Source organism: Boleophthalmus pectinirostris, unplaced genomic scaffold (assembly GCF_026225935.1).
Source record: "Boleophthalmus pectinirostris isolate CB_2022bp ecotype Guang Dong unplaced genomic scaffold, ASM2622593v1 HiC_scaffold_17, whole genome shotgun sequence".
Taxonomy (NCBI): domain Eukaryota; kingdom Metazoa; phylum Chordata; class Actinopteri; order Gobiiformes; family Gobiidae; genus Boleophthalmus; species Boleophthalmus pectinirostris.
In genome coordinates, this window is record NW_026571115.1 from 26,630,205 (window position 1) to 26,658,194 (window position 27,990).

General features: G+C 37.2%; 1 protein-coding gene, 1 long non-coding RNA gene and 2 other non-coding genes across 4 annotated transcripts; 3 read left to right on the forward strand and 1 right to left on the reverse strand.

Moving 5' to 3' along the window:
- Positions 1-525: 525 nt before the first annotated feature.
- LOC110160477 (uncharacterized) lies at positions 526-1,823 on the forward strand. The gene is made up of 5 exons (XR_002318774.2): positions 526-652; positions 836-888; positions 1,077-1,142; positions 1,337-1,375; positions 1,550-1,823. It is a non-coding gene; the product is annotated as an uncharacterized LOC110160477 (long non-coding RNA).
- Positions 1,182-1,254, forward strand: LOC129408785 (small nucleolar RNA SNORD49). The gene has a single exon (XR_008632108.1). It is a non-coding gene; the product is annotated as a small nucleolar RNA SNORD49 (small nucleolar RNA).
- Positions 1,404-1,475, forward strand: LOC129408784 (small nucleolar RNA R38). Its single transcript, XR_008632107.1, has one exon. It is a non-coding gene; the product is annotated as a small nucleolar RNA R38 (small nucleolar RNA).
- Positions 1,733-27,485, reverse strand: LOC110160680 (fas-binding factor 1 homolog). Its single transcript, XM_020925360.2, has 30 exons — positions 27,031-27,485; positions 26,910-26,937; positions 25,879-25,923; positions 25,757-25,802; positions 25,602-25,671; positions 24,792-24,842; positions 24,576-24,711; positions 23,705-23,782; positions 23,134-23,238; positions 22,913-23,051; positions 21,602-21,735; positions 21,441-21,531; positions 20,047-20,496; positions 18,881-18,937; positions 18,715-18,782; positions 16,855-16,907; positions 16,736-16,780; positions 15,089-15,196; positions 14,912-15,012; positions 13,156-13,362; positions 12,557-12,664; positions 11,008-11,147; positions 8,812-8,930; positions 6,892-7,014; positions 5,720-5,896; positions 3,190-3,366; positions 2,627-2,764; positions 2,192-2,288; positions 1,982-2,109; positions 1,733-1,892 (listed from the first exon to the last, which is right to left on the reverse strand). Exons 1-30 carry the CDS (start codon positions 27,031-27,033, stop codon positions 1,812-1,814), a joined length of 3,303 nt encoding a protein of 1,100 aa, XP_020781019.2. The 5' UTR covers positions 27,034-27,485; the 3' UTR covers positions 1,733-1,811.
- Positions 27,486-27,990: the final 505 nt, after the last annotated feature.

Consider the following 27,990-nt stretch of genomic DNA (forward strand, 5'->3'; position numbering starts at 1 on the left):
CAAAAAAATAAAATACTAAAATAAATGAAAGAATATAATAATATATAATAACTAAACTAAATATAATAATAATAATAACTGAAAAACTAAATAAAGATAAAGAAATAAACATATAAATAAAGAAATAAATAACCTATAAATAAAACAAAACGAAAAAATAGTAATAATACTAATAATAACAATACTAACTAAAAATGTAATATAAATAAATAAATAACGTATACATAAATCATATTTTTTAAAAAGCTAAAATTTTAATAATACAATAATAATGATACTTACTAAAAACTAAATAGAATATCTATAAAATTATAAATAAATAACCTATAAACAAAACGAAATAAAAATAAATAAAATACTATTATTAATACTACTACTAATAATAACAAAAAAATAAAATAACAAATAAATAAATAAATAACCTATAAATAAATCTTATAAATAAAGAAAAAACTTTATAAAGCTTTCTGAGTAGCGTCACAAAACCACGTGGCATGTGACGTCTCGCGCAGTTAAAACTCCTCTCGCGAGATTTACACTTCCACTTGCCACTCTTCAGGAGGAGGAATCACGCGGGTCCTGAGAGAAATCTTCTCTATGTTCCAAATCTGTATTTGTCCACAGATGGATTCATTCAAACCTCCGTGACCAGGTAAGATTAGGGTTTAAAATGTCACGATGTTGCGTTGTTTTGATTTTGTAGCTCGGTGTAGGTTGCAAGTTTCTCTGGTAGCATAGCCGCCTGCTAACCCCTCTAACACGTGCTGCAGAGTAATGGTTGGAGAAAATGTGACTTTACTGAACTTTCATCTAAAAATATATCTTCTATTTGCAGGTAATGGATGCTTGGAGATATTCTCAACTTGAAGGCTGGAGTTTGACCCTCAGGTATATTTAATTTTACTGAGAATATTTATTATAGGTTTGTTTTTCATTTTAAGCGCATATGATGAGTTTTGTTATCCCTGTCTGAAGAACAGTGTAGAGATCTTTGTGGTAACTGAATTGCTGTGTATTTTACGTTCCTAAATCAGCTTCAGATCAGATCAAATTCTAATAATATACACTTATTGCAGGTCAAGAACTGGCTGCTGAAACGTGGTGATGCTCCACTTGGACACCACTGAGGCGTTATGGGAAAGGTTTGTCTAATATTTAAGCTCTTTTATGATTTTGGTTTTATCTGTGATGAAAACTGCTACATAGGAAGTGCCGTCTGATGCGATAACTGACGATGGAAAAGCTTTTCTGAGACCTTTTTCGAAATGAATTAATCATGTGTTTCTACTAAATACTGAAACCGCGGAGTGGTGAACTGTTGTATTTTCCTCCCCAGGTGCTGTGAGAACTACAAAGTGGAAAAAGGACGTATCAGGTAATTTTCACTCTAAAATATCTTAATTTAGAGCCAGTGATGATACAAGTTATCCCTGTCTGAACATGAATGTGTGGAGATATGGTAACCTGAGGCAACTATGTATATAGATTTGGATAGTTAATTTATCATTTACAGCAACATGTATAAAAGCTGATTTCCTTTCTTTTTCAGAAATCCGAGACAAGACTTTGCCAGCAAATCGGAGTGGAATTGAAATGTTATTGATGCACAAGAGAATTTTTCAGCTAAATACTGAGTAGTAGCATCTAGACTGGTAGAGCTACAATAAGTTGCTGCATACGTTGCAAGACTTGTGCTTTCTAAGGAGTCTACAAAAGCAATTTAGCCATAAAGAATCATAAATAACACTTTATTTTTTTGTACAAAAGTTTAAACATGACTTACAAAAACAATTTAAAAATAAAAACAACTATCAATCTGTTAAGTTTGAATTGTACGATTTCTTCTTCAAATTCTCTAGAAAAGCCTTCTCATCTTCAAGGTATTCACGATCCTGTCAAAAGCAGAAAAGTTGCACACATGTTTATACTTTAATATTTACATAAAAGTGGTAAATCTTAGCTTTGTGTGTAAGTGACATACTTTTTCAGCAGTGTACTTCCACAGAGCCAAACTCGCCTGTAGCGCCATTGACTGGGAGTTGGCAAATGTGTTTGGCAAAATATTTAAGGTTGGTGCCAGTTTTGAGCTTGGCACTACTGGCATTAAGTCTACAATGAAAAGCAGTGCCAGATCTTTTTATAGTGCACACTGAAGGAACAATATTTATGAAAACTGTAAGAGACAAATCACCTGGTGGCACTGGAGCGAGAACTGGAGGCATGGAGGGGTAGGTGGGGATGGCTGGTCTTGGCTGCTCCTTTTGTAAATTGGTTAGGTACATTCTTTCCTGAAATATTAATACTTTAAATATTTACCAGGCAGAAACTGAATCACAGTAGTGGATGGTAAAAGTACACAAGTCTAAGTATTAGGGAATTTCATGTTAACCATGCAGAAAAACACAAACTATCTTAAAACTCATTCCATGTTACATAACAGGTTCATGTAATCACAATTCTCCCCTTACGATAATCAGTTGGATCAGTGAATTCAACTTTTAGCCAATAACTAAAAGTAAAGCAAAGTTTCAGTGTGTGATACAGGAGTCATTTATTTTATCCTCTTGTTTTAATTAAATGAAAGTACTTTATCCATTGAAAAGCACAGTACAGTAACAGAACACACCTGGAGGATCCTCTGTTCCTGTTGTCTCAGTTTCTCTGTTTGAGAGTGGATATTTCGCAGTCTCGCCTCGTGCTCGGCCTCCACCACTTTGGCTTGGTGCAGCGCCTGCTCCCCTTCTTCAAATTTGTCAGCAGCCAGCTTTACAAAAACACAACAGACATAAAATTATAACGGTGAAGAGACGAGAAGAGACGTGTCATGTCAATAAAATGTCTAACTTTAATCGTTATTGTAATCCATGATGCTTCAGGTCATGAGAACACTGTTTTTTATCAGTAATACTTAATCACATTTATGTTTGAAAAGATAATAATAAAAGACGATAAAATGCATTTACATTTAAAGTGCTTGAAATAAGTTAGATTTGTGTGGTTCCTTTCAATAATTTCTTTTATTTCTCATGTCCAGAGCTTGTTAATTCTGCTTTATAGTGCTACAGAATATTTTCTTTCAAATATGTTAAAGCCAAAACTGTCATAGGGGCATAAAAGTACAGTATTTGTCGCAAAAATGTGTGCTGCAATATCTTCATACACACAGTATTAGTAAGGATGTGTCTGTACCTTGCTGAAAGCTTCCACCTCCTGGGCTCTTGTCTTGAGTCTCAGAGCTGTGGTGCTAATCCGTTCCTTCTCTCTCTCCAGCTCCTCTCTCAGTCTGTCCAGATTCTCTCTCTCCTGGGCCACGGCGAGCTCCTTTTGTTTTAGCTCAGCGGTGCGGAGCTTCAGGTCAGCTTGCTCCTACAAAGCAAATGAACATTTTGAGCCACGGCAAATTGGTCAATCCAAAGTCGTGAGATAAGACAAAAGTGATAAGTTGTTTAATTTTATAAGCACATATTTAAAGTACTTATTAGTTAAGGCCAAAAACTAGAAATTGAAGCTATTGCAAGTGAATCCTGACTGCATGAGGTTTAAAAAAGACTTGGTAAAAGACTGCATAAATCAGCTCAGATTGTAAAACGTGTGAAAGTGATGAAGCAAACAAAACTAAGAAAAACTATGAAACTCCCTAATTTGTTTTTTATAGTGCTTTTATTGTGAAAACCCAAATTTGTTGTTTTACAAAACCCAAAATGGTGATTGGTTTATAGGGCTTTTATTATTAAACCCCCAATTTGTTGTTTTAGAAAGCTTTTATAGCAAATAAAAAGGCCAAATTGCTGTTTCAGAGTGCTTTTATTGTGAAAAACATAAATGTAGGTAGAGAGATTTTATTGTGATGGTAGTACTTAATTACTTCATCAAACCTATAAAAGTATGCAGTAGTCTTGTATAAAAGTATGCAGTAGAGTCGATTGTATCATTAGAGATGCAGATGGTACACAATTTACTCATTTACTGCAAATACTACAAGTGAAACATGTAAAACTATAGAAACATGTAAAAATGCAAAACCTGTAAGAATGCATCACCTGAAGAAAGTAAAAAAAAAAGTGTACTTTTGTACTTGTAATATATGTATACTGCAACTAGTATTACAACCGTGAAGAATGTGTAATAAAGTATTGTACAAAAAAAAAAAAAGACAACTGTAAACTTTATCACCTGCAGAAAAGTACAAAACTGTAAAATGTACAACAAAGGGCAAAGCGGTCTGTTGTCACGAGCCCCAGGGTCTTAGGTGCTTTCACACCAACAACAGTTGGTGCTCACCAAATGTTCTATTTGAACCAAAAGCTCTTAGTTCAGTTCATTTTTATGGTGTGAAAGCATCAATCGCACTTGGATCCGCCCTAAATCAAGCGGACACCCCCCCAGTTCGGACGGAGATCTGGCACGCGGGAGATCCCCGAGCCACATGCAGTCGAACCTGTTGTACGCAGGAGCCTGGGATATAGGTCTATCGGACCAATTTTGGTTTGGTTGCTGGTGTGAAAGAAGTCTGTATGCTACATAATAAGAACTTTATTGCCTGGTGCGGACCAAATAATCAAACTAGCAGTGTGAAAGCGCCCTTAGAGGACCCAGAATTAATTTATATTAGAGGGGGGCCCATGTGAGGCTTCTTGAACTGGGCCGCCAAATCTGTCGACGGACCTGTGTATATGTCTAAAAATTAAAACCTACAAAAATCTCATAATTAAAATAGATCTCTAGCCTTAATTAAAAGTGTATGATTCAAAATGTCACCGTTTCGATCCTATATTTCAGGGGTCTCCAACCTGTAGCTCGGGAGATACCAGTAGCTCTCCATCCCCTTCCAAGTAGCTCACCAAGGGATTTCTGAATTATATATACTGTACTGAATAACTAAAACTGTATTACCGTATTTTCCGGGCTATTAGACGCGCTCTTAAGCCTCTAACCCCATCAAAAAACGACCGCGCCCCCCACAATCCAGAGCGCCCTACACACGAATCCATTCGGGTGTCCCAGCACGACTTCAGTAAACTACAAAGCCGCAGCACTTGCAGCACACGCAAACACACACGGAGCAGACAGCGACTGTGCAGCGAAACACACCCACAGCCACACTCATCCCTCCATGCGGACGAGGAACAGAACGGAGGAACGAACCGAAAAAGCGAGTGCAATGTGCCACTCTGAGCCACAACTGAGTCACTGCGAACACGCCGACAATCCAGCGGTCCCAGACAGCACCCTCCCTACACGCCACAACTGAACAAAGCCCAGAGTCACAGTGAACGCGCCAAACAAAGTCCGACTGACTCATGACTGATCAAACTGTTGTGTTTCGTTTAAAGTCCGGTGCGGTTTATTTGTGAAAAAAGTTTGAAAATAGACCATTTAATGACAGTGCGTCTTATAAACCAGAGCGCCTAATAGCCCGGAAAATACGGTAATTGCCACTGTAAATGTTTAATTTTGATGCCTAACTAAATAAATAAATGGAGGATGGTTTGTGGTTTATAGGCGTCTAATTATACTCCATCTAAGGCTGCCATGGGGCTTAAATGAACAAAATTTCTTGCAAACACTAAAACAAGTAGCTCTCTGGCATGTTTGTTTGGTAAAAGTAGCTCACCGGAGGAAAAAGGTTGGAGACTCCTGCTTTATTTAGTGTTTGTATTCACAGTAACTTCTATGTGGAGTGTATTTGGATTCCCGGTAAGTTGTGTGTGCAGTGTACCTGTGCCATACTGATGATGGAGCCCTCCCTCCTCTCCAGCAGACTGCTCACTTCCCTCTGGGCCCTGTCATGTCTCTGCTTCTCCTGAGCGTGGAAACTGGCCCACTCTGCTGCCAGTCTCCTCCGCTCCTCGGCACAGTGCTGCATCACCGACTTCTGCTCCTCCAGCAGCGCACTCTGACACGCCAAAAGAACAGAGGAAAATCTCACGCAGCAGGAAGAAGAGACTTTGGATGTGTTTATATTCAGGAAAACACAGCACTTCAAGATTGGGGTTAAACCAGGACTAGAACAGGGCCAAACTAAAACTAGAACAGGACCAAACCAGGCCTAGAACAGGCCTAGAACAGGACTAAACCAAGACTAGAATAGGACTAAACTAGGACTAGAACAGGCCTACCCCAGGACTAGAGCAGGACTAAACTAAGACTAGAACAGGGCCAAACCTAGACTAGAATAGCACTACCCCAGGACTAGAACAAGGATTAAACCAGGACTAGAACAGGACTAAACTAAGACTAGAACAGGGCCAAACCAAGTCTAGAACAGGACTAAACCAGGACTAAATCAGGACTAGAATAGGACTATACCAGGACTAGAACAGGCCTAAACCAGGACTAAACTAAGACTAAACCAAGACTAAACCAAGACTAGAACAGAGCCAAAGCAAGACCAGAAAAGGACTAAACCAGCACTAGAACAGGACTAGAACAGGACTAAACCAAGCCTACATCAAGACTAAACTGGGACAGGTGTGAAAGCAACCTAAGACTTAGACATACATTATTGATCAACAAGAGAATCTACACGGATACAGAAGAAAAACACAACTTGAAGACAATTCTAGTTAATAGTATAGATATAAATAATAATAGAGACAATCTGAATAGTAAGTTATTTTTTATCTTTAAAAAAAAGAAACAAAAATCTAAAGCAAAAAACAAATTAAGGAAAAAAAATGAAAGTTGAAAACAGTAAAACCAAAAATAATAAAAGGATACAATTAGTTTTAGTTAGTTAGAAACTAGAGTTTAAAAAAACATGTAAAAATAATAAAAAACTGTAACACCAAAATAGTACACAAAAAACAGTACAGACAAAAATAGTCAAGAAAAACTGGAAAAACTAGTGCACAGACTGGATTTAAATAAAGATATCTTCAAAGTACCCACCTTGGCTCTCTCCAGCTCCTCTCTCTCCATGTTCATCTGCATGCTGAGGGAACGCCGCTCATCTTCAAGGGCCCTTTGTGTCGACTCGGCTTTTGCCTGCTCCGATGTCACTCTCCAGCGCTCCTATTGACAATAACCGTCAAAAAACAGCTTTAAACTGAATGTGACAGGTTAGACTGCACATTTCAATAAAATTTTGTTTACATAAATATATTTCAATTTTGCTACAGATTTGACCTAGTTTTCCATAGTTTGAGCATAAAGTTTATAAACTTACTTCCTGGTGGACGTGTGCAGCAGATGTGACATACTGTATGTACAGGCAATTACGTAACTTTTATAAACCATAATGTTAAAACTGACCTTTTTAGAACTTTTAACCATGTTATAGTTGTTTAATCCGTGTGTCATTCGTTCATTCATTTTTCAAAATAAAACCAAAAATAAGAAAATGAAAAAACAACAATTTTCTTCATTATTTGTCTCCAAAATCACAATGAAAAAAACAGATAACGACAAATTTTTTCAGTTCAGAATAATGGAAAAAAGGGATAACGGCCATTTCCTGTTTCCGTGACTTAAACTGTGATGCCGGACTGAACCGAGACTGAACCAGGATTGAACCAGGTCTACCAGGACTAAAACAGTCTCAGTCCTGGTCTCAGTCCTGGTCTCAGTCCCGGTCTGGTCCGGTTCTGGTCTCGTTCTGAGTACCGGTCTGAGTCTGGATCACCTGACAGCGCGGGAGCACCTCTAGGCCCGTCCCAACCCTCCTGGTTCAGTCCTGCTTTAGGACTGAAACTGGAAACAGACCAGAACTGAGACTGGGACCAGACCGGGACTGAGACCGGGACTGAGACCGAGACCGGGACTGAGACCTGGTTCAGTCCTATTTTAGTCCTGTTTTAGTACTGTTTTTGTCCTGTTTTAGTCCTAGTTTAGTCCTGTTTTAGTCCTGGGTTAGTCCTGGTTCAGTCTGTATGCAGCGCAAAAGTCCAGCAAGTCCGTTAAGTCATGTAAACTGGAAAAGGCCATTATCCATTTTTTACATTATTCATTTAAACACAAAATCGAAAACTGAAAAAACGAATCATTATCTATTTTTTTCATTTTGGTTTTTGACACAAATAATGAAGAAAATAGTTGTTTTTTCTTTTTCTAATTTTTGGTTTTATTTTGAAAAACAAATGAACAAATAATACATGGATTTTGTTTCCCCTTCTCGTTTCCCCTCTCAAACTTGTATTTAGTGTGAGTTGTTTTTAAGATGTCACTGCCACCAGCACACCCGCACTGTCCTGTACATCTCTAATTTTCTTTTCTTTATCGTTATCTTTATAGGATTTGGCATCATTGTTAACTTAATGGCACAAACTTGTTTCTTTTATTAGGTAATTTTAGACAAATATTACAATTTAAAAGGTCTAAATTCTAACATAATAGACAGATTATAACTATATATCAGGTTTATGCACAATAGGTCTTCTGTCTCAAGGGCCAAACAGCTTGTCTAAATTACACAAAGTATGATTAGACTAATAAAATATAAACGTTAAACGCTTTGATTTTGTTAAATGAAGGTTTAAACTTCTGGAAAAATAAACTGTCCCTACATTTTGGACGTAATTTTCAGTGTTGATGACATAGATAGAGGTATTTCAATTTAGAACTCAGCACTACTTCCTGTATGTTGCACTTTCGTCTCAGTCTTTTTCCATAAACTGCCACTTAACGGATGTAAAACTAGGATAAATATTCTCCAGAGGTACTATTCCACCAACTCAAGTCATAATTAGAAATACATGAAAACCTCTCATCCCTCTCTAAGTTGGCATCTGGTGTCTATGCAGGCAGCTAGTTCTGGTGGTTTCTAAAAATAGCTTGCAGTCTTGAATCCATTTTTTTTTTTTCCCCTCTGACCTTCTCGAGCTGCCTCTGCTGTTCACTGATCTGAGTGTCCATCCTGGAAATGATTTCTTTGAGGTAAGCCTTCTCCTCAGACATGGCTTTCTGCTGCTGAGCCAGGCGGTCCTGCAGAACTACAAAAAAAAACTGGTTCAAAGAAAAAAACATTGGATGCGTTGAAGTTGTACAGCTGGGTTTCAGATGATGTAAACTACACTTCTTCAATCGCACTTCCACATTCGTAAAGGAGAATTTTGGTGTTTTGCCCAATAGCAAAACAACGATAATGGTAAAAGTGTTGAATTGCCAACGTTTGATTTAGTGGATGATTCATCTTATGCCAGAAACAAAAAATACAAACATCAAAAGGGGTAAGTTGAGAAATGATTCAAGCATATAATTAAACAGTTTGACTTTATAACTTTTCTAGAGTTTGGTCCAAAATTGCTTTGCCTGAAATGTTCCACTGTATCTTCCATTTCCTATTGAATTACTGGTATTTTTATTACTTCTAAAAGACCTTGAAGATTTGTATTCTTACTGCGAGAGGGTTCACCAGGCCACACACCTAACCTGCTTGACTCCATGGAGATAATGATAAATGATCACAATTTTATATATAGCGCTTTTCCACCATCCAGGGATTCAAAGAGTTTTACATCAAGGAAACATTCACACACACATACACATTCATACACCGGTATACACAGACAGTGGAGGCAAGGGAAGTTAATAGGGGTGTAACGATATCCAAGTCTCACGATACGATATCATCACAGTATGAACCTCACAGTACGATATTTATTGCGATATCGTGGGAAAGCTTATGATATGGTGGGGAGGCTCACAATTAGGGATGTATTGCAAAATTTTATGGAAAACTGTGTATGTGCTACTTTTTCCTCTTAAAATGCCTTGACAAGACTTAATCCAAAGAACTAAGACTTAAAAGTGCTTAGAACTGTTGTTTCTTCTTGTAGTCTACACTGAAATGGAGCAAAGGATCATGGTCTATGTAGTTCGTTCTGTCTTTTTTTTAGCTATTGTTGCACCATATCTCTTAATTTAAGCAAAGAGACTTGTGATTCAATATATTGTGATGGTCCACGATATTCTAGTGAGAACTTCATGATATTTTGGTTATTGTTACATTCCTAGGAGTTAAAGGACCACTAAACACCAGAATCACTTTTTTCTACTGATTATCTGTGTAAATGGGGCTAAAATAAAAATGTATACCTATCCCTGGCCTTGTTTTGGCATTTTAGTGCACACTTGTTAAATTCGACTTTTAGGTCAAAAGTCGTGTCTGTTAACGGCCTCTTTAGGATCAACTACGGCCAGTGCATTTGAATTTTCGGGCTGGACTAACGGCCAGTGAGTCAGATACAGGTTATTACGTGATGAGCACAGCCGTTGGCGGTCTACAGGCGGTACGTGAGGAGCCCCTCTCAGCCCCACCCCCATCTGTAATGTCCCGCCGTGTCTGGAGAAAAGGGAAACGGCGTGATCTGAGCACAAATCTCTGCTCTGTTTCAAAGTCTGGAGCGCATCGGTCTACGACGTGTTGGATTGTTGTGTCTGTCAGTCGGCTGTCAGTCATCGCTCCAGAGCCCGCCCCACACCCGCTCCTCAACTCGCTGAGCACTGCCCCACACCTGCTCCCCCCAACCCCTCAGGCATCGCCCTCTCTGGAGGATTTTTTTTATTTTTTAGGGGCAGAGTAAAACTTTGTTAGGGTCTTTAATGGCTCTTTAAATGTCTTGCCCAAAGATACAATGACTCTGACTGAATCGTCTGTGGGAGCTGGAATTGCACCGCCGTCATCTGGGCCAATGAATCCAGTGATTTTGTTTATGTCAAGAGTTGTTAGAGTAGATAACGTAGATAACTTGAATGTCACACTGTAGTAGAGCATTCGAGGCAAAGCAAAAGCATCTCCATGGAGACAAGCGGGGGACAAGCGCACTCTCCACTAGAAACATCATATAGTGCACCATTAATGAATTCCTTTTCAAATACACACGCGCATACCACACCATGTATGAACCCAATGTCTGTTTATAAAGTCTGGCTCTTTTTGCAGTAGAAGTCATGCAATATCACTAGTTTGATTCCAAGAGTAACACTGCAGCCATAATTTAACCCAAATGCAAGATATTTGACCTGACCTATTTAAACACCTTGTATGTGTGTGTGTGTGTTTCGTACTTCTTAGCTGCTCGTCCCTGTGCCGTGCCCCCTGCTCCAGCCCCTGAGCCGTGTTCTCATGAGAGCTCTCCACTCGACACGAGAGCTCCCCCAGACGAGACGAGAACTGCTCCATCTGCTCGATCACCACACTCAGGGACCTGCAGGGCCGAGAACACGAACACACGGGGAATTCAAACCACTGAACAGGTGCTGGATGGACATTGGACATACATTAAAGGGCCCATGTTACGCTATTTTCTGATCTGTGTTTTAATTCGGTTTATTTGTCACATATACTATACCTGAAGTTGTGTTTTGTTTCATTCACAAATGTTTAACACACAACTCTTGCATATTTAGGTTGACTTCTTCTCTCAAACAAAAAACACTCTGTTCCACCTTGTAATGTCTTGTAATAATAGTAATACAGGAAGTGCTCCACTGTGTTTTTAAACTCTGTACACCTTGACTAGAGTCATCTGGATGATTTCAGCCAATCTTTACAAAACTAAAGGTAAGAGGTAGCTGATAACGTGAAAACGCTTCATGAAAGAGGTGGGACCAAGTCATCGTTTTACAAGTCTCAAGTAAGTCTCGAGTCTTTGACCTCAAGTCTGAGTCAAGTCCCAAATCAAATACAGGCAAGTTCAAGTCAATTCTCGAGTCACTGGCCCATAAATCCAAGTCAAGTCCAAGTTGTCTGCTTTGAGCTTCAAGTCATTTCAAGTCTTTAAACCAAAGTACCACATATAGCTTAGATTTATGCAATTTATATGAATTTTAAACTAAATTGTACTTTAAAAAATCACAGTATATTTATATATGAGTATTTATAGGTTATATAAGAGTTGCAGAAAAGCATTTTTTTTCTTTTTAAATCTCTTGACAAGATCTTAGTGTGAATCATTACAGTCAGAATAGAACAAATTCAGATTTAAAAGTGCTTCTCAAGTCTTCTCAAGTCACAGGCTTCAAGTCCGAGTCAAGTTCCAAGTCTTAGTCCATTTTATCAAGTCAAGTCTCAAGTCCTAAAAATAGTGACTCAAGTCTGACTCGAGTCCAAGTCACGACTTGCAAGTCCCTAACTCTGCTTCATGACATCATAAGGTGGAACAGAGCATTTTGAGTTTTGGAGATGTAGACAGACTAATTAATAATAAAGGGTTAATCAAACACGTGTGAATGAAACAAAACACAGGTCCAGTTATGTTTTTGAGGAGGTAACATGGCTCAAAGCTCATTTTTGGAAAATATAGGACCTCAAACAAATTGTTATAAAGAAAACAGCTATGAATCTTTGTATTTGTATGTAAATGTACAGATGTATATATAAATCTTTATACTCCTAAAAGAAATAGTGGCCAAATAAAACCTAGAGAATAAGAAAGTTAGGTCTGGGCGATAATTTATGACAATGACTATATGTACTGATTTGATAAAATATTGTATTGTCTTATTAAAAATGAATAAAAGAACTTTCAATATACATTTTCTTTTTATTTTCAACTGAACTACTAAACTGAACTACTAAAACTACTACAACATTTACTGTATCCTACTTTCCCACCTGGTCTGAGAAGTCGCGCTCGTCACTGCGTCAATCTCTTCATCCTTTAATTTCTTCAGGCGATGAATCTGATCCTCGTGGTCCTTTTTCATTTCTAGGATTGATTTCCTGTTTGAAAAAAAAAAGCACAAAATATGCATATAATGAATACACGTTTAATATTAAACCTCATACTGTCATGTGCCCCAGATTTACAGTAGAATAGGCTAGGGGCAGGGGTGCCAGATTGTTAGAGAGCAACAAGCAACCAAGGCCTTTGACAATAACAAAAAACAAAAACAAAGCAAGAGATAAGAGCCCTACAAAACTGGGTTAGTTCTGTGATGCTGCTATGCGGATTTTTAAAAATTTGTATCACGTAGCATCAAAAAAGGCCTAAAATGTTAATCAGCTGTCATCAGGCTTCCATTCTCTCTGTAACTGCTGCAGTGAGCCTTGTCATTTTGGTCTTAAAATGTTCGTACTAACCCACTCTACATGATTTAAAATGCAACCTACAACTGTCAAAATCTATAAACAACTTTCTGAAACAAGAAGCCCAAAGTTGCTATAAAAGAGCAGACTTGGCAACACTGGCTAGGGTGGGCAGTTTCATTCACCTCTGCAGTTCTCTGAGCCTCTCCACCTCGCGGTCTCTCTCTTGCTGCGCCTGGGACAGTTTGCGCTGGTACTGTGCCTGCAGCTCGGAGCGCTCCTGCTCGGTGGAGCGTGTCAGCGCGGCCAGTCTCTCCATCAGGTCCTCGCACTCCTGCCTCAGTCTAGTCTCTCTCTGAGCTGCAGACTCTTCCAGCATCTTCACACGGGCCCTGTAAATGACACCAGTGAGATGTGCTACTGACAGAATGTAAGAATGCACAGAGGGAATTGTTGAATGATTTAGTTAAACGTCCTATGTTACGCAAAATTGACTCTTTTGAGATTTAAGCCATGATAGAATGTTGTTACCGCATCAAAATCATACCCAGAGTTGTGTTTTGTTTCATTCACACATGTTTGAGTAACCCTTTATTATCAGTCTGTCTACATCTCCAAAGCTAAAACTGCTATGTTCCACCTTGTGATGTCATGTAGGGGTAGTTTTCAAGATAACAGCTAACTTTCACCTTTTAGTTCAGTAAAAATTTGCAATACCAGGGTTGAAATTATCCAAATGATTCTAGTGAAGGTGTATTTTTAAAACACTTCTTGTATTGCCACAGGACATCACAAGATGGAGTGTTTTCAGTCTGAGAGAAGAACACTGCTTTAATTTGCAGGATTTGTGTGTTAAACATGTGTGAATGAGACAAAACACATCTCCAGGTCTGTTTTTGACGAGGAAACAACATGATGACGTAGATCAGAAAATAGCATAATATGGGCTCTTTAAAGTTGGCATGTTAAAAATAGGATATGATTAAGGATAGGATTTTTTATATTTCAAAATTACCTCAGAAAGAGAGTAGAACAGATTTATTCACAAATATATGTTTTAAGTGATGTAAAAGTTGGCTATGCTTGTGTTATGTTATATGCTTATGTTTGTTGTTGTGGTTCTCATGTCGATTATCCAATCAAAAAGCAGAATGAGCTCCATCCTCATTTTGGGCTGCCAGATCCTACTACTAAAATCAGTTTGCAATAAACCCTAAAAGGGATCTCTATGATATTATGGTTTGAATTGTAATGCCTATAATGTCTTGTCATGTAAAATGGACTCATGTGAGCTTTTAGCCATGTCAGAATGCTTTTACCTAATCAAAAACATATCTGGAGTTTTGTCTTATTTCATTCACACATGTCTGAGCAACCCTGCATTATTTGGTTGTCTACATCTCCAGAGCTCAAAATGCTCTGTTCCACCTTGGGACAGCTGAACAGCTTTGTTCAGCTGAGATTGACACAAAAAGACAGAGGACTGAAAAAGTTTCAACGAGACTAATACCAGAGATGTACCTTTCAGTTTGAGAGAAGAACTCAGCCTAAATATGCAGGGTTTCTGTGTTAAACGTGTACGAATGACACAAAACACAACTCTGGGTATGTTTTGGATGAGGGAACAACATGATAACATAGATTTTATCCAACTGAGTAACATAGACCCTTTAAAAAGACATTAAAGTTCAGTGAGTTTATAACTTTCTGACCCTGACCTTAAATAAATTATGGTATCATGGAGCATAGAATTATAATTATAAAATATGTGATGTTATCTAAATTATTACCATCACATTATTACCTGCCTTACTACTGCAAAAACTAATAAGCCAGTCTTTAGATTCAGTACAAGCCTATAACAGTAAAATGAAACTTGATATAGCAAAATGTCTGATACTGTTACATCCTAAAACGATTATGCTATTTTCGACATCTCACTTGTGTGCATTCTCCATCAGCTCCATATCCTGTTTATGTCTGAGCTGAAGATTCTCCAGTAACAGTTGGCTCTGGTCCCGCTCCATCTGCAGAGTCTTCACCTGCACAACATAGTTCAGATGTGAGCGTGACAGGTCCGGAGTCACCCCTGCGTGTCCTGCAGAGACGAGGGCTGACCTGTCCCTCCAGCTGAACCACGCGGGCCTGCCAGGACTGAGGATCCGCAAAGGGCTGTGCACCTGCGGACACGTGACCGCCCAGGCTCAAAAGAGGAGGCTGCGTCATCTGCAAACAGGAAACACTCATTATCTGATCAGTATCATGCAGAAGAAAATGAAAATATAATGTTATTGTAATATTACTAAAGAAATGTGCCAAAACATGCATACATAAAGTCTTCCAGCTAAGGTAGTCCTGACCAAAGCTATCACAAGATTTGAGGATTCTCAAGGGTGTCGCCTTTCCATAGATTTGACCATTGTCTTGTCTCCAGGGTGATAGATAAATTGAATAATATACTGTGGAGCACTCTTTAATAAACTCTCAATAAAAGGGCATAGTGCTAAGAAGCCTCCACCACAAAAGTTATGCAGGAACTGGATTTTGACTTTGTGAACTTTCTCCCACTTGAGCTATTACAAAGCAGAGGGTGCCACGGTGCCATACAATGAGCAGCAGGCGTGTCAACACTAGGCTTCTTCAAACATTTAAACATTCTGACTGACTGTACTATAGATGTATTGTGTAGGCGTAAATGTATTGTGTTTGACTTATGACATCTGTCTTGATCAGACCTCTGCATTGTACAGCTCCTGGGCCACATACAGGCCTTTTGGTTGACTCTGACCTTTGGTTGACTTTGTTGACCCTTTGATTTGATTGTTGACTTGATTTGATTGATTGTTGACTGTTTGACTTGGTTGACTCTTTGGTTGACTCTGTTTAAGCTCATTTGGAATTACAAAATAAAACATTTTATAATTTTATCCCATGCATGGACTAAAGCTGCATTGCTTTTATTTTAGAGGTGTTTTTTAAGACAACCTCACTTTTTCTTTGCTTCGTCATAACATAGACTCTTACCAGTCTTAGCCGCTTGTGAGAGAAACAAAACAATGCTTTTTATCTTATATAGCTACTTTTACTCAATTAATATTATGCAAAAATGAGTTACGCATTTTGGCCCTGCCCTCCACAATATTTTCTGTTTCTCATGTGGCTCCATGGAAAAAATAGTTGAATTGTATTTTAGAGGATAATAATACTGATAAATTTGATAAACCTACATTTTAGAAGATATTGATAACAATGACATTTTTAGAAGATAAAGATGAATCTGAAATCTTGTATTTATGGAAATTAGAATGAATTAATTTGGATTGTTTTAAATGTTCAATGATGAACTGGATAGTAGTTATATTAAGGAGACACTGTGATATGTTGTTGTTAGAGTTGGTTTAAAGTACATTTTAAAGTTTAAAAGTTTTTTTTTTTTTTATGTATTTTGTAGGACTGCAGATGGAAAGGAGCTTGTAGCTAAATCTGGCACAGAACATCTTTTCTCTCGGAGATTAATGCTTTCTGTGCACTGTCCTTGTTTTAAATAAATAAAATAATAATAATAATAGTCAGTTGGTGTAATATACAGATGGACATTGATGGTGTAATAGTGCACCTTCCCTGTGAGTTGCCAGTGAAGGTCATTCAGTGCCATTTTTATGACTATATTTTCCACATTATGAACCAAATACTCTACAGTAGTAAAGGTTTATGTCAACCAATGTGTTGTGTACTTATTGAGAAGTTGGAGAGTGAAATTGTAACCTGTTGTTGTAGTAGCATCTGCAGATTGTCAGCTGAGAGTGTGATCTGTAACAAAATCCACAATTATTAAAACTATAAAATAAAGTAAACACCATACAAAAAGCTTCTCTGTACAGTACCTGTGGTTGGACAGGAGCTGGTGCGGTTTGGAGTTCTTTAATTGTCTTGTCCCCTGAAGTCAAAAGCACAAGGTGATTTTACAACTACAAAAACATGTCAGAATTATTATGGTAATTCCACCAGGCAGGATTTGGCGGTGTTGGGTTATGCAGTGGCACGGTTGGTCTAGACCCGATTGCATAGTAATTAAAGAGGATGAATTGAATCTGACGCAGACTGGCTATTTCTAGTGACTGAGACTGAAAAAATAGGCCATCAGTTCTCACAGGCTCATGAGATATTTAAACTGAATATATTTGTAGTATTCGCTCGTAAAATAACTATACAAAGACGTGTAAGTGAACTATGTAGTATATTACGGCACATTACAGAACATGTCAAGAAGAAAGCTTAAAGGCCATGTACTGATTTTTTCCTATTTTCCAGTTTGTCTTGCTCGTGTAGATATTCTGTATAAGCAGTAGAGGTGAGCAGATCAACTATTTTTTCATCCATAACCGCATCACAAAACTTATTTCTGTCCTCTATCCATTTGCACTCATGATTTTTGACCAATTTTCAAGACCGCACCGGCTCACCCTCCGCTCGGTCTCTTCCAAGTTCTGAGTTTTTTATTTGAGTAATTAAACCGCCACCCGTCATCTACCCGCGCATCTCTAATAAGCAGCTCTTGAGGTCAAAATAAGCGCTTTGTACTGTCCGATAATCAGGAAATGCACTGTTAGCATGCCAGTAGTATTAGTGTTCTGGCAAAACTCCGCTCTAAACCTCTGAAAGTTCTGAAAAGTCCTTATAAACTCATCTTGGTGAGTAATTAGAATGCTTCAGAATGCATAAGGTAAGTGAGGAATAACTTTTAAGTATAAAGGTTGTATGGAGGATTTTTTTAAGGAAGAGAAATACAGCGCCAGTCCTTGTGCATGCGTGACACCACCTTCCTCCTCCACAGCTCCCTCAGAAGAAACACCTCCTCCCGCCTCCTTACTCTAGAAATCACTCTTGTTTACAGCCAGTGCGTGTTCAGAATTACTGTTGAAGTGACCTGTCTAGAAGTAATTTAGCGACAGATGCATCAGTTTTTAGACCCTTTGTCTGCTTCAGTCGCCCCATCTCTAGAAGGAATCTCCAAGAATCACCTCAGTTTGTCTTAGCTCCTTTTCCCCTTCTCTTCTTCTTTCAGCGACCTCAAAAACGGACTTTCTTTTGCAGCGAACTGGTCGTGGATTCTCATCCGCCATCGCAACAAACTTTGTGCGAAATGCGAGGAAGCTACAGTTTGAAAAAGGCTCTAAGAACCGCTGCATAAACCACATAATCCCCGCACGCTGGCGAGTCAGTTACACTAGGGAGTTTGATAGACAACCTAACAGCCAATAGAAAATGCGGTAGCCTCGTTATCTATTGGCTGATGTTTATCTGGCATCACTACATCCACAGTTGATAGATTTTCATTCTTTTTTTTTTTGGTCATCATAATTACAAGGGTGCTGCGTCTCTGTAATGGTATTTTAAACTTTCATTGACAATTTGAAACAAAAAAAAAATCCTCCATACAACCTTTAACCAGCTCTGTTTCTCATGTTTTTAAGTCAGTAAAAATCAGATACAGCACATTTAATACTCAATATTGAAAGGACTAATAAAGAATTACTCAAACATGTGTGAATGAAACAAAACACAACTCCAGGTATGTTTTTGAGGAGGTAAAACATGGCTTAAACATCAGTCAATTTTTCGTAATACAGAACCTTTAAATATTAAATTGTGACATCATCTGAAACTCAGTAATAACAAGTCCACATAATAATAGTAATATAGTATGATGTTGTCAATGTAATAAACAGTATTCGTAGACGTACCGTGCTTTGTTGTGTCGTCTTTAATTGGAGTAGAGTGTGCCACAGGGCCTGGTTCGCTGGGAGAGTTTCTACAGTAAAAACATGAAAGTATAAGATGATAATAAAAGCCAACATCAAACCCTGTGTTTTGTCACTTTGAGTATGCTAATAGCAGCTTCTGTTGCACCTGACAGATAAAGCAGAGTCTTCTCTCATCCTGGGAGTGTGTGAAGTCACTTGTTTACTGTAAAAGAAGAATACAGAACAGATTCAGAAACTGATTTCAATACCACAATGATCTATAGTGTAATTGAACACATAATGTAACTGAACACAAAATTACAGTAGTTTCTTTAAGAGCAGCAGTAGCATTCGTGTTACTTAAAGGTGCACTGTGTAAGTCTGCTTTTCTCCATGGTGATGTTATTGCTGTGTCTGAAGTGTTTGACAGTATGGCATTAAACCTTTTTCTCACAATGAAGACCAAACCAGGCCAAGTTGCTGGTCAGATCTGTGGAGAGGTGACCCCACTCACAGTCAGAAAGCATTTTTGAGCTATAAAATCACTAAATGTAAATTAGAGTTGTTTAATGTCCTACTGTGGTACACCTGAAGCGGAGCAATGACATATGCATAGAAACCAGAAGGTGATGGACCCCCAACCAAAAAGTTACACAGTGCACCTTTAAGTAAAAGCATAAAGCAGTAGTGCAAGAAACTGCTCAAGAAAGAGAAAAACATATTAGGGGAAACTACACAAGTAACTGTCTGTGTGTAACATCTGATTTATAATTTTAAGTTGATGTAATTGTAAGGACAAAACATTAAATATGATCGACACAAAAATTTGAAAAACGAAATCATGAAACACTAAATCTGAAGGATTGTTCAAATCATGTCACATTGTCAACATAAAGCTTTTGTCACTTGTAGACTTCCTCACAGAACATTTAAAACTCAAGGAATTAAAACTTTTACTGAAGAGTACTGTTGCACTGTAATATGATTCAAGTAGAAGTAAAAGCATAATGTCTGAAAACAACTCAGAAAAATACAATAAGGTAACTACCCACATTAAGTACCAATCAGTTCTTTTTGACAACACTAATAGCTATTGATGTTTTTATATACATTTTCTTTCGGCCTGTCACAATAATTATAACAAAAATAACAATATATCGGCTTCTTACCATTCAGTAAATTATTTCAAACTATTTTTGGGATAATCTTGCTTTAGGGTTTCTGTATCAGTTGCATAGCTCCAATATTATCATTTATTGTCTATATTTTCTTAAGCAATATATCACACTTAAAAATGTGTTATTGTAAGGCCTGGTCAGGATTAACAGTTACCTTATATTTAAATCCACATCTGCCTTCTTTGTAACTTCCATTTTATCCTCCTGCGTTATGATTTGCGTTCTGGATCCTTGCCTGGACCCAGATAGCGCCCTCTTCCTGCTCAGCGCTCCAGACAGCCAGTCATCCTCGTCCTCATTTTCCTTCTGGCTCACGGGGACCTCCGCTTTGGCCGCTTTCACAACTTCATTATCAGATGGTGATTGGGTTTCCACCGCAGATTTGACGGGAGCTGAGGCGGGGCCAGATAGGGGCGCTTTCCTCTCTGATGGAGCCGCCGCGGGGAGGTTGGGAGACTCCTTTTCGGGCTCTGTTCTCTGGTCACTGCGGTCTTGTATGTGGTCACCGTTCGCTTTGAGGCCGAGCCAGTCTGAAGCTCGCTGCCTGGTCGGGGTGGAGGGCTTGGATTTCTTGTCTAAAGTAGAGACGTCTTCGGTAGAAAACCTGTTAAAAGAAACATAACCATATAATAATTTGGATAAGTACGGTAACTGTGATTAGATGTGAGGCTGAGGTTTTTAAAGCTGTGCCTGATTTTCAACCCATGAAAGGAGGAAGTAGTAAAACAGATTTAAATATCAAATTTTTATCTCTCACACACTCTTGGGTACATTACTGGTATTCAAAAGCATGATTTTTTAGGCCACTAGCACAGCTTTAGAACTGATATTTAAGAAAAATGAAGCATGGTAGAATGGGAATTGCGTGTTTTTCACAAATTTCTGCTGCATTTCCTCAAAAATGTTGGGTAATTCAGCTTTAAATAAGGTTCAGAGTGAATTTTTTAATACACCAAGTAGCATTAATATTTGACAGTTTCAATATGAGCAGATAAACAAAGTCAAGAATCACATGCATTTCAAAACATGTTTGTAGTGGTCTGAAAAAAAAGGTTTTGCAGTTTTTTTGTCCTCCAAAAAGATAAGATATTGTTGTGTGTACATGAAATTCTACCATGGTATTTGCAATTAATTGTGAAACCCTATTTTGAAATGGCTTCTGGGTGGGAGCCGAAACATCTTGAAGAAGAAAGAATGTGCGCACATCAGCCAAGGGCAAGTGCAGGACCAACAAGATCAGATGAACAGGAATAAATAAAAATCCGCACACTGTTTTAAATCTCCCAACGTGAAATTTATTGGCACAACGTTTCGGAATGGGTTTCATTTATCGGTGCGAAACGTTGTGCCAATAAATTTCACGTTGGGAGCTTTAAAACAGTGTGCGGATTTTAAATTATTCCTGTTCAGCCGAAACATCTTGATCGCAAAAAAAGTGTACAGAAGATCACTATTGAAACCTTCTCGATGTTGAATCACAGATGAGGGATTACACCGTCCTATTTTTAAGTAATATAAGTGGTTTTGACGTAATAAAACTTCAATTACCTGACTGACTGCCTGCGGGATTGGCGGCCCTCAGGCGTGGACACAAGCGTGGGCTGATACGATCCAAAAGTCAGGTCTTCGTCTTGTTTCTCTGATAATTACGATTAAGCAACAATTAGCTTTAGTTACATTTAACATACAGCTTTTTTCTTGTGTATTACCTTTGAGAGTAGATGTTTTGTCCTGTTGGTGTTCCTTCTTTTCACCTGTAGGGGGACGTTCGAGGAGGTGAGGTGAAGTCAAGCTCTGCAGGATGTCGTCCAGTTTGGTGCGAGCTCTTTGGGGTTGGTCAGACCTGAGGAAGCAAGGCATGTATTTAAATATACATCCAGACACTAGCGCATTCAGCAAGAGAGGTCACAGAAATCCACTATGAAATCCTAAAACACCGAATTGAAAGGAAAATTTTAAGCATTCATTAATCATTATTTGTGAACTCCAAACACAGCAGTAAGATTTAGGGTTACACTAATAATAGCAATCAAATCGAAATAACAATGTCAATTATTTAGGCAGCGCAGCAAAGAAAAATTGGAATAATAGTGACTAGTAGGGATGTAACAATAACTAAAATATCGTGATATCGTATCTTGAAAAGTCTCACAATAATACCCTGGGCCAACACAATATATCGAATTACAAGTCTCTTTGCTTAAATTAATTGTTTCGGTGCAGCAATAGCTAAAAAAAACTGAGTGAACTACATCTACCATGATCCTTTGCTCCATTACAGTGCAGACTACATGAAAAGTAATACAAATAATAATCATCATTTTAAAGCACATTTAAGTCTTAATTGTTTGGTTTATGACTTGCCTTGTCAAGGCATTTTAAAAGGAAAAAGTTGCATTTCTAAATTTTGTTAGCGTCTACAAAATATCGCAATAAATATCGTACCGTGGGATGTATATCATGAAAATACCGTATTGAGTGACTAGTTTACTAAAATAATTATTAACTATTTTGATAATTATTTTCTGGACCAACACATTTTATTATGAAGAGAGCATAATTTTTTATATTTATTTACTTATTATTTACTTAATTTGTAAATATTTTCTATCTCTACATTTTATCTAGACACATTCTTAACATCCATAACATCTTAACATCTTAATCCAAAGCCCCATAGAAATAATATTTGACTTGGCAAATAATCGAAAGAAAGTTAACACTGACTATTGACTATAAAATTAATTGTTAGTTGCATCTCTATATTATATATAATATCATCACTATATAAAAATAGTGAAGAAAAACTTGCTAACCCTGTAGTTTAGAGATCCAAAAACCTGCTCCGAAATAGATGGGATTCTTGTTTTTCGTTTTATAGTGTCAGATTTAAGTCCTCTCTCATTTTTCTGAATGTGTTTAAAATGTGCACTAAAGCCAGAGTTGAAAACATGAATCAAACAACAATTGAATCACTTGTCAAAAAATGATTATAACAGAGAGAATAAACTAGGGCCTACATTTCCTTGTTCTCCCTCAGCTTAGCGTCTTTTTTCTTGGCCGTACTTTGATCACTGTCAAACCCCAGAGTGTCCATGAGATCATCGTTGTCGTCAAACGTGAGGTCAGAGCGCTTCTTGGTTGGAGCTTGAGCCTTATCTGAAACAATGAATCAAACGTTAATACTTTTCTAATAATTTTCTTATTATTACTTAGTAAGAAAGAAGTTAATGCAGTTTACTTTTGAGGATTGGCGAGATGGGAGAGGATGGCACAGACTTTTCCACAGCCTTGGGTTTGGGCTTGGTTTCTTCAGGAAGTAAATCGTCAAGCTGGTCTTCTCCATCTGCAGCCATAGAAATTATTAGATATGCAATCCTTACCAAACATTGTACATATTTGGATGTAAATTAAAAGATATAGGCAACTGGTATTTTTAGTTTATGTAACAAATAAAAAATGACATGTAACCTTTACTACTCTTACTGGGGTGAGTGATTTCTGTATCTTGAGTTTCAACCTCCTGTTATACGCATCATTATAAGGGCTTTTTACCATTCATAAGAGAGGCAATTTTGTTTTCAATTTTGGCAACGGACCCAAGTTTTCATCATTCTGAAACCCATGGATAGACAATATATACGTGACCTCCTAATACCTATGACTAACTATTTGAAGAGTACTAAAAAATACCTTCTGGCTCCATTTGCCCTTCATCATCATTATCTGAATTGGAGCATCAGGTAGAAAAGAGAGCAAAGTGACCAGTGGACAATCACATTTTTACTCTCAAAATGTTTATGTGTGCTTACCAGAAAATGTGAAATTTTTGTAGTTCCTCCCAGAAGATGGTGCAGAGTTTGGCTTTTTCTTATCAGTGGAGGATTTATCTGTGTGTAGAAAAAAAAAATCTTTTAAATTCTTTGAAAACTAAAACTTAAAACCAAGTAATTACAAGCTAATAGTAACAGTCACAATAAAAAATACAATTCTACAGAAAATATAATAAGAAGATAGGCTTATATTGAAGATCCCTTTAAGACACTTCTATTAAATGAACTAGATCTGCAAAAATGTGAAACCAGCTTGGATACAATTTTATGGAATGGCTATAATGAGTGCATATAAAAGTACTTGCAATAAATGTTAAGCCCTAAAGCCCTAGGTTCTGTCAAGAAATTGTATATATTACATTTTATACATTTTTGGTCAATTTGAGCATATTTACACAAATGTTAAAGGACCTGTACCATTTTTTTTTTACCAAGTATTTGAGCAAAATGTGTCTTGCCCCAGTACAGTTATATTGTATAAGCAACTATTGAGATCAAAATAAGTCCACTGCATCTAGTTAGTGTTATTAAGTGTTTTAGAGTCCCGTAATCAGGAAGTGTGTGTAAGCATGCTAGTTGTTGTTAGCTTTACCGCAACGCAAAACTCCACTCTAGTCAACAAGAGGTGAGAAAAATGCTTTTAAACTCATTGAGGTGAATAATTAGGATGACCAGAATGCACAAAGTAAGTCAGGAATAACTTTGGACCACTGCAAACCACTTAAAATGAATTAGTTCTGTTTTTCACATTTTAAGTCAATAAAAATCAGGTACAGTAAGTCATAAAAAGTCATAAGCTGATATAGTAATTATTGTGACAGACTTGTAGGATCCTCTTGTACTCAGTTACCTTCTCCTCCTGGTTTGTCAGTGTTTTCTAGTGTAGTGGCACTCTTCTTTGGTCCGTCTTTACCAGAGGACTTTACTGGAGCAGAACTTGGCTTTTTCTTTAGCACAAACAGATCAGCCTCCATGTCATCGATGTCCTGTACAGTGAAGACACAATATATTTATCAATACACATTTTTAATACATATTTTTAAAGTTTTAAGTCTTTAAGTGTTACCTTCATGTTTTTCAGGATTTCATTAGGATCTGCTTCGGAAACATCTGAGTTCTATGATTGACAAAGCATATGAAGATTAGGGATGCACGTAATTTAATAGATTGCATTACTAAATATTTGGTTTATTAACATTCACATCTTAACATTGTATAGGCCAATAAATATTTGACACACATTAATACTGTTACAATGCAGATTTTTGTTGTAATACAGTGAATTCCTGACTAATACAAATGATAAGTTTGAACATTTGTGAATTTACATTTTGGATATTTAATTGCAAAGTATAATGTTAGCCTCAGTGGCCATATCATTACTGGGCCTATCCACATGAAACAAAAACTTGCATAAAGTTCAAATCTTCTTTGTGTGTAGAGATAAACAAAACTCAAATTATTTTTTCACACTAGATTCAGAAAGTTGTGCTTTCAACCACAGAAACAGTTGTCATCAAGCCGTAGGATTAACATAATATGACAAGTCTGTGGAAGCAATTCCTAACAAATAATACGGTTCAACATTTGGGGATCATAAGTTTGAATATATCTTTCAAAAACTGTATATCTCCCATTAAGATGTATAGGCCTTTACTCTTCATCTGAAATTATGATATCAAATTCAGCATGAACACAACCTCTAATTCTTCCTCTGGACTTTGGACATCACATATAATGATTCCAAATAATCATGATTTCAGTTTTGATACATAGAAATCATGACTACAATTCTATTTTCATAATAATTAGCACCTCTAATAATATAAAGTTTATGTAGTTTATGTATTTCTTCACACTTCTTCTGCCCACATACCTCACTGTCCACACCGTCCTCCTTTACCTCCCCTGCGAGCACACTAAATATGTTATCAGCAGCAGACGATCTGGAAAAAACACACAAATTGCTCAGTTAGCATTTACTGTATGATTCTAGTCATAATATTATAAATTCTTTCAAATACCACTCACCGATTTGTGGGTAAACTGCGATTTGAGTTCATTTTGGCTGGTTGTTCTTGTGAAATCAAGTACAAAAGTGTGTTAACCCATAGTAAATAAATGGAAATGAATCTCTGCATGAGTTCACTTACTTTTATCATCCAGTAAATCAAGCAAATCATCCTCGTCAAATAAACCTAAGTGTAGAACAAAGTATTAGTAAATGTATTTGTTATATGTATATGTTACCAGCTTTTATCCACGCAGAAATATGTCATTGCTTTGCTTGTAATGTCCCTCAGTAGTGTATTAAATCTATCTTTATTCATTTAGAGGTGATAAAAATGGCATTGTCTTTACCTCACCCACATAGAGATAGATAAGTTTGTATTGCCAGTAATGCTATACTGTGGAACATTCCGAGCAGAGCAGCACAACACATCACAGTTAAATCTAAATTGCAATTTGAAAAAGGAAAGACTGCAAATATTTAGTTGCTCATTTTGGGAATTGTTGAATTAACATTAGTTTATCAGTTCAAATTGCAGGCTTTTCTCAGATGTTAATGCTACAGGACTTGTAAGCAACACAATCCTACATTTTATTACTTATCTTTTATTTTATTTTTACTGTACATTTACATTTATATAATTATGTCTTATTTAACACCTGTCTCTTGCTCTTTTTTGCTACTTATTTAGAATTTATTATTACCATTTATATTTTAGCTCTTTGTTATTATTTAGTATTGTAATGTCTGAGCTACTGTACTCAAATAAGTTCCCTTGTGGATCAATAAAGTTTGTCTAAGTCTAAGTCTAATACTTCAACTGCAAATCTATCCTTAATTTCTCTATTCTTCAGTCGCAAATCTATTCTAAATCGCAATTATTTGACACCAGCCACTTGCTATTTTTGCTACTTATTTTGAATTTATTATTACTATTTATATTATGCTCTTTTTTATTATAATATATACTGTCTGAGCTATGTCCAAATAATTTCTTTTGTGAATCCATAAAGTTTGTCTAAGTCTAATACTTTCTTCTAAAAATTATGTAGCCCTAATTCCGAGCACAGCAATGACATCTGCATAGACAAAAACTGATGACAGAAAAGTTACGTAGTGAACCTTTAAAAATGAAATTGTGAAAATCTCCGAGAAAAAAAAACAACAACTTACTTGACAACTTTCCTTTGGCTTTGTTTGCCTACGAGCGAAATAATCACGTTAGCGACATTTTCCTCAGTTTAAATCCTATCATGTGGTAAAAATTAATAAAGTAAGCTGAAAGGCATCTTACCATTTTCAACTAAAATCTCCAAAAGCTGTGCAAGATTTGTGAGGCGATGCTAAGCGGAGCTAACGCTAACTAAATCTGATTAGGCGTCTCCGGTTTCCATGGGTAACCGCACAGCTACACCGCACACCGATCATGGCACGCGTTTTTCCACTGCACAAAACACGATTAATACCATTTCAACACGTTTTTCCCAACTGTACGTAGCCAAAATGTTTGTATACGCTCGTTATAACTTTAAGAACAATCCATGTCTATCTATAAAACAAAGAGAATTGCGCGGTTTAGCTCTAAGGATCGTCAAAGTGGAGATTTCATTAACCCAAATATTTTAAATTAATAGAAAAATCCCCGAGAATGTATCTGGGATCAGATTTAACGCTTCTTTGCTTTTATATCTGGTCCTCTGCATCTTTTGTATGAACCACGAGCAAAAATACATCCATGCTACGGAACCGGTGCGAGACGCTTCCTGTTTACAAGTAGCAATGCATTGTGGGTAGCGTAGTTTTTGTGCAGATTTTTTTCTTCAAACGGGATTACAGGGAAATTGGTGGTTGCGTAACAGTTTTGCTACCTAATTTTTTTGTTTGGAATGAATTACCAGTAGATGGCAGTCAAGTCCAATTGCTGACAGCGTAGATGTATTATTTAGCAATCCATAGTGGAATTCTATGTTTAATTTATTGTTATGGTGTAGAGACCAGACCCATGCACAGGATTTTATTTTTTAACTGCAGTATTGTAACATATTGTGAATCATCATTGCACGTTGCACTGAAGTGACTATGTGTCCATAGTCAAATTGTAATAATAATGTTGCAGTTTTTACTAAACTTGCAGTGTTGTGTTAAATTAGATTAGATAATGTGTAGAACTCAATTCAGAATGGAACAAATGTTTATCTGGTGTGAGCACAGACTATAAAGAAGCGGACTAATGCCGGACATACACTGTGCAATA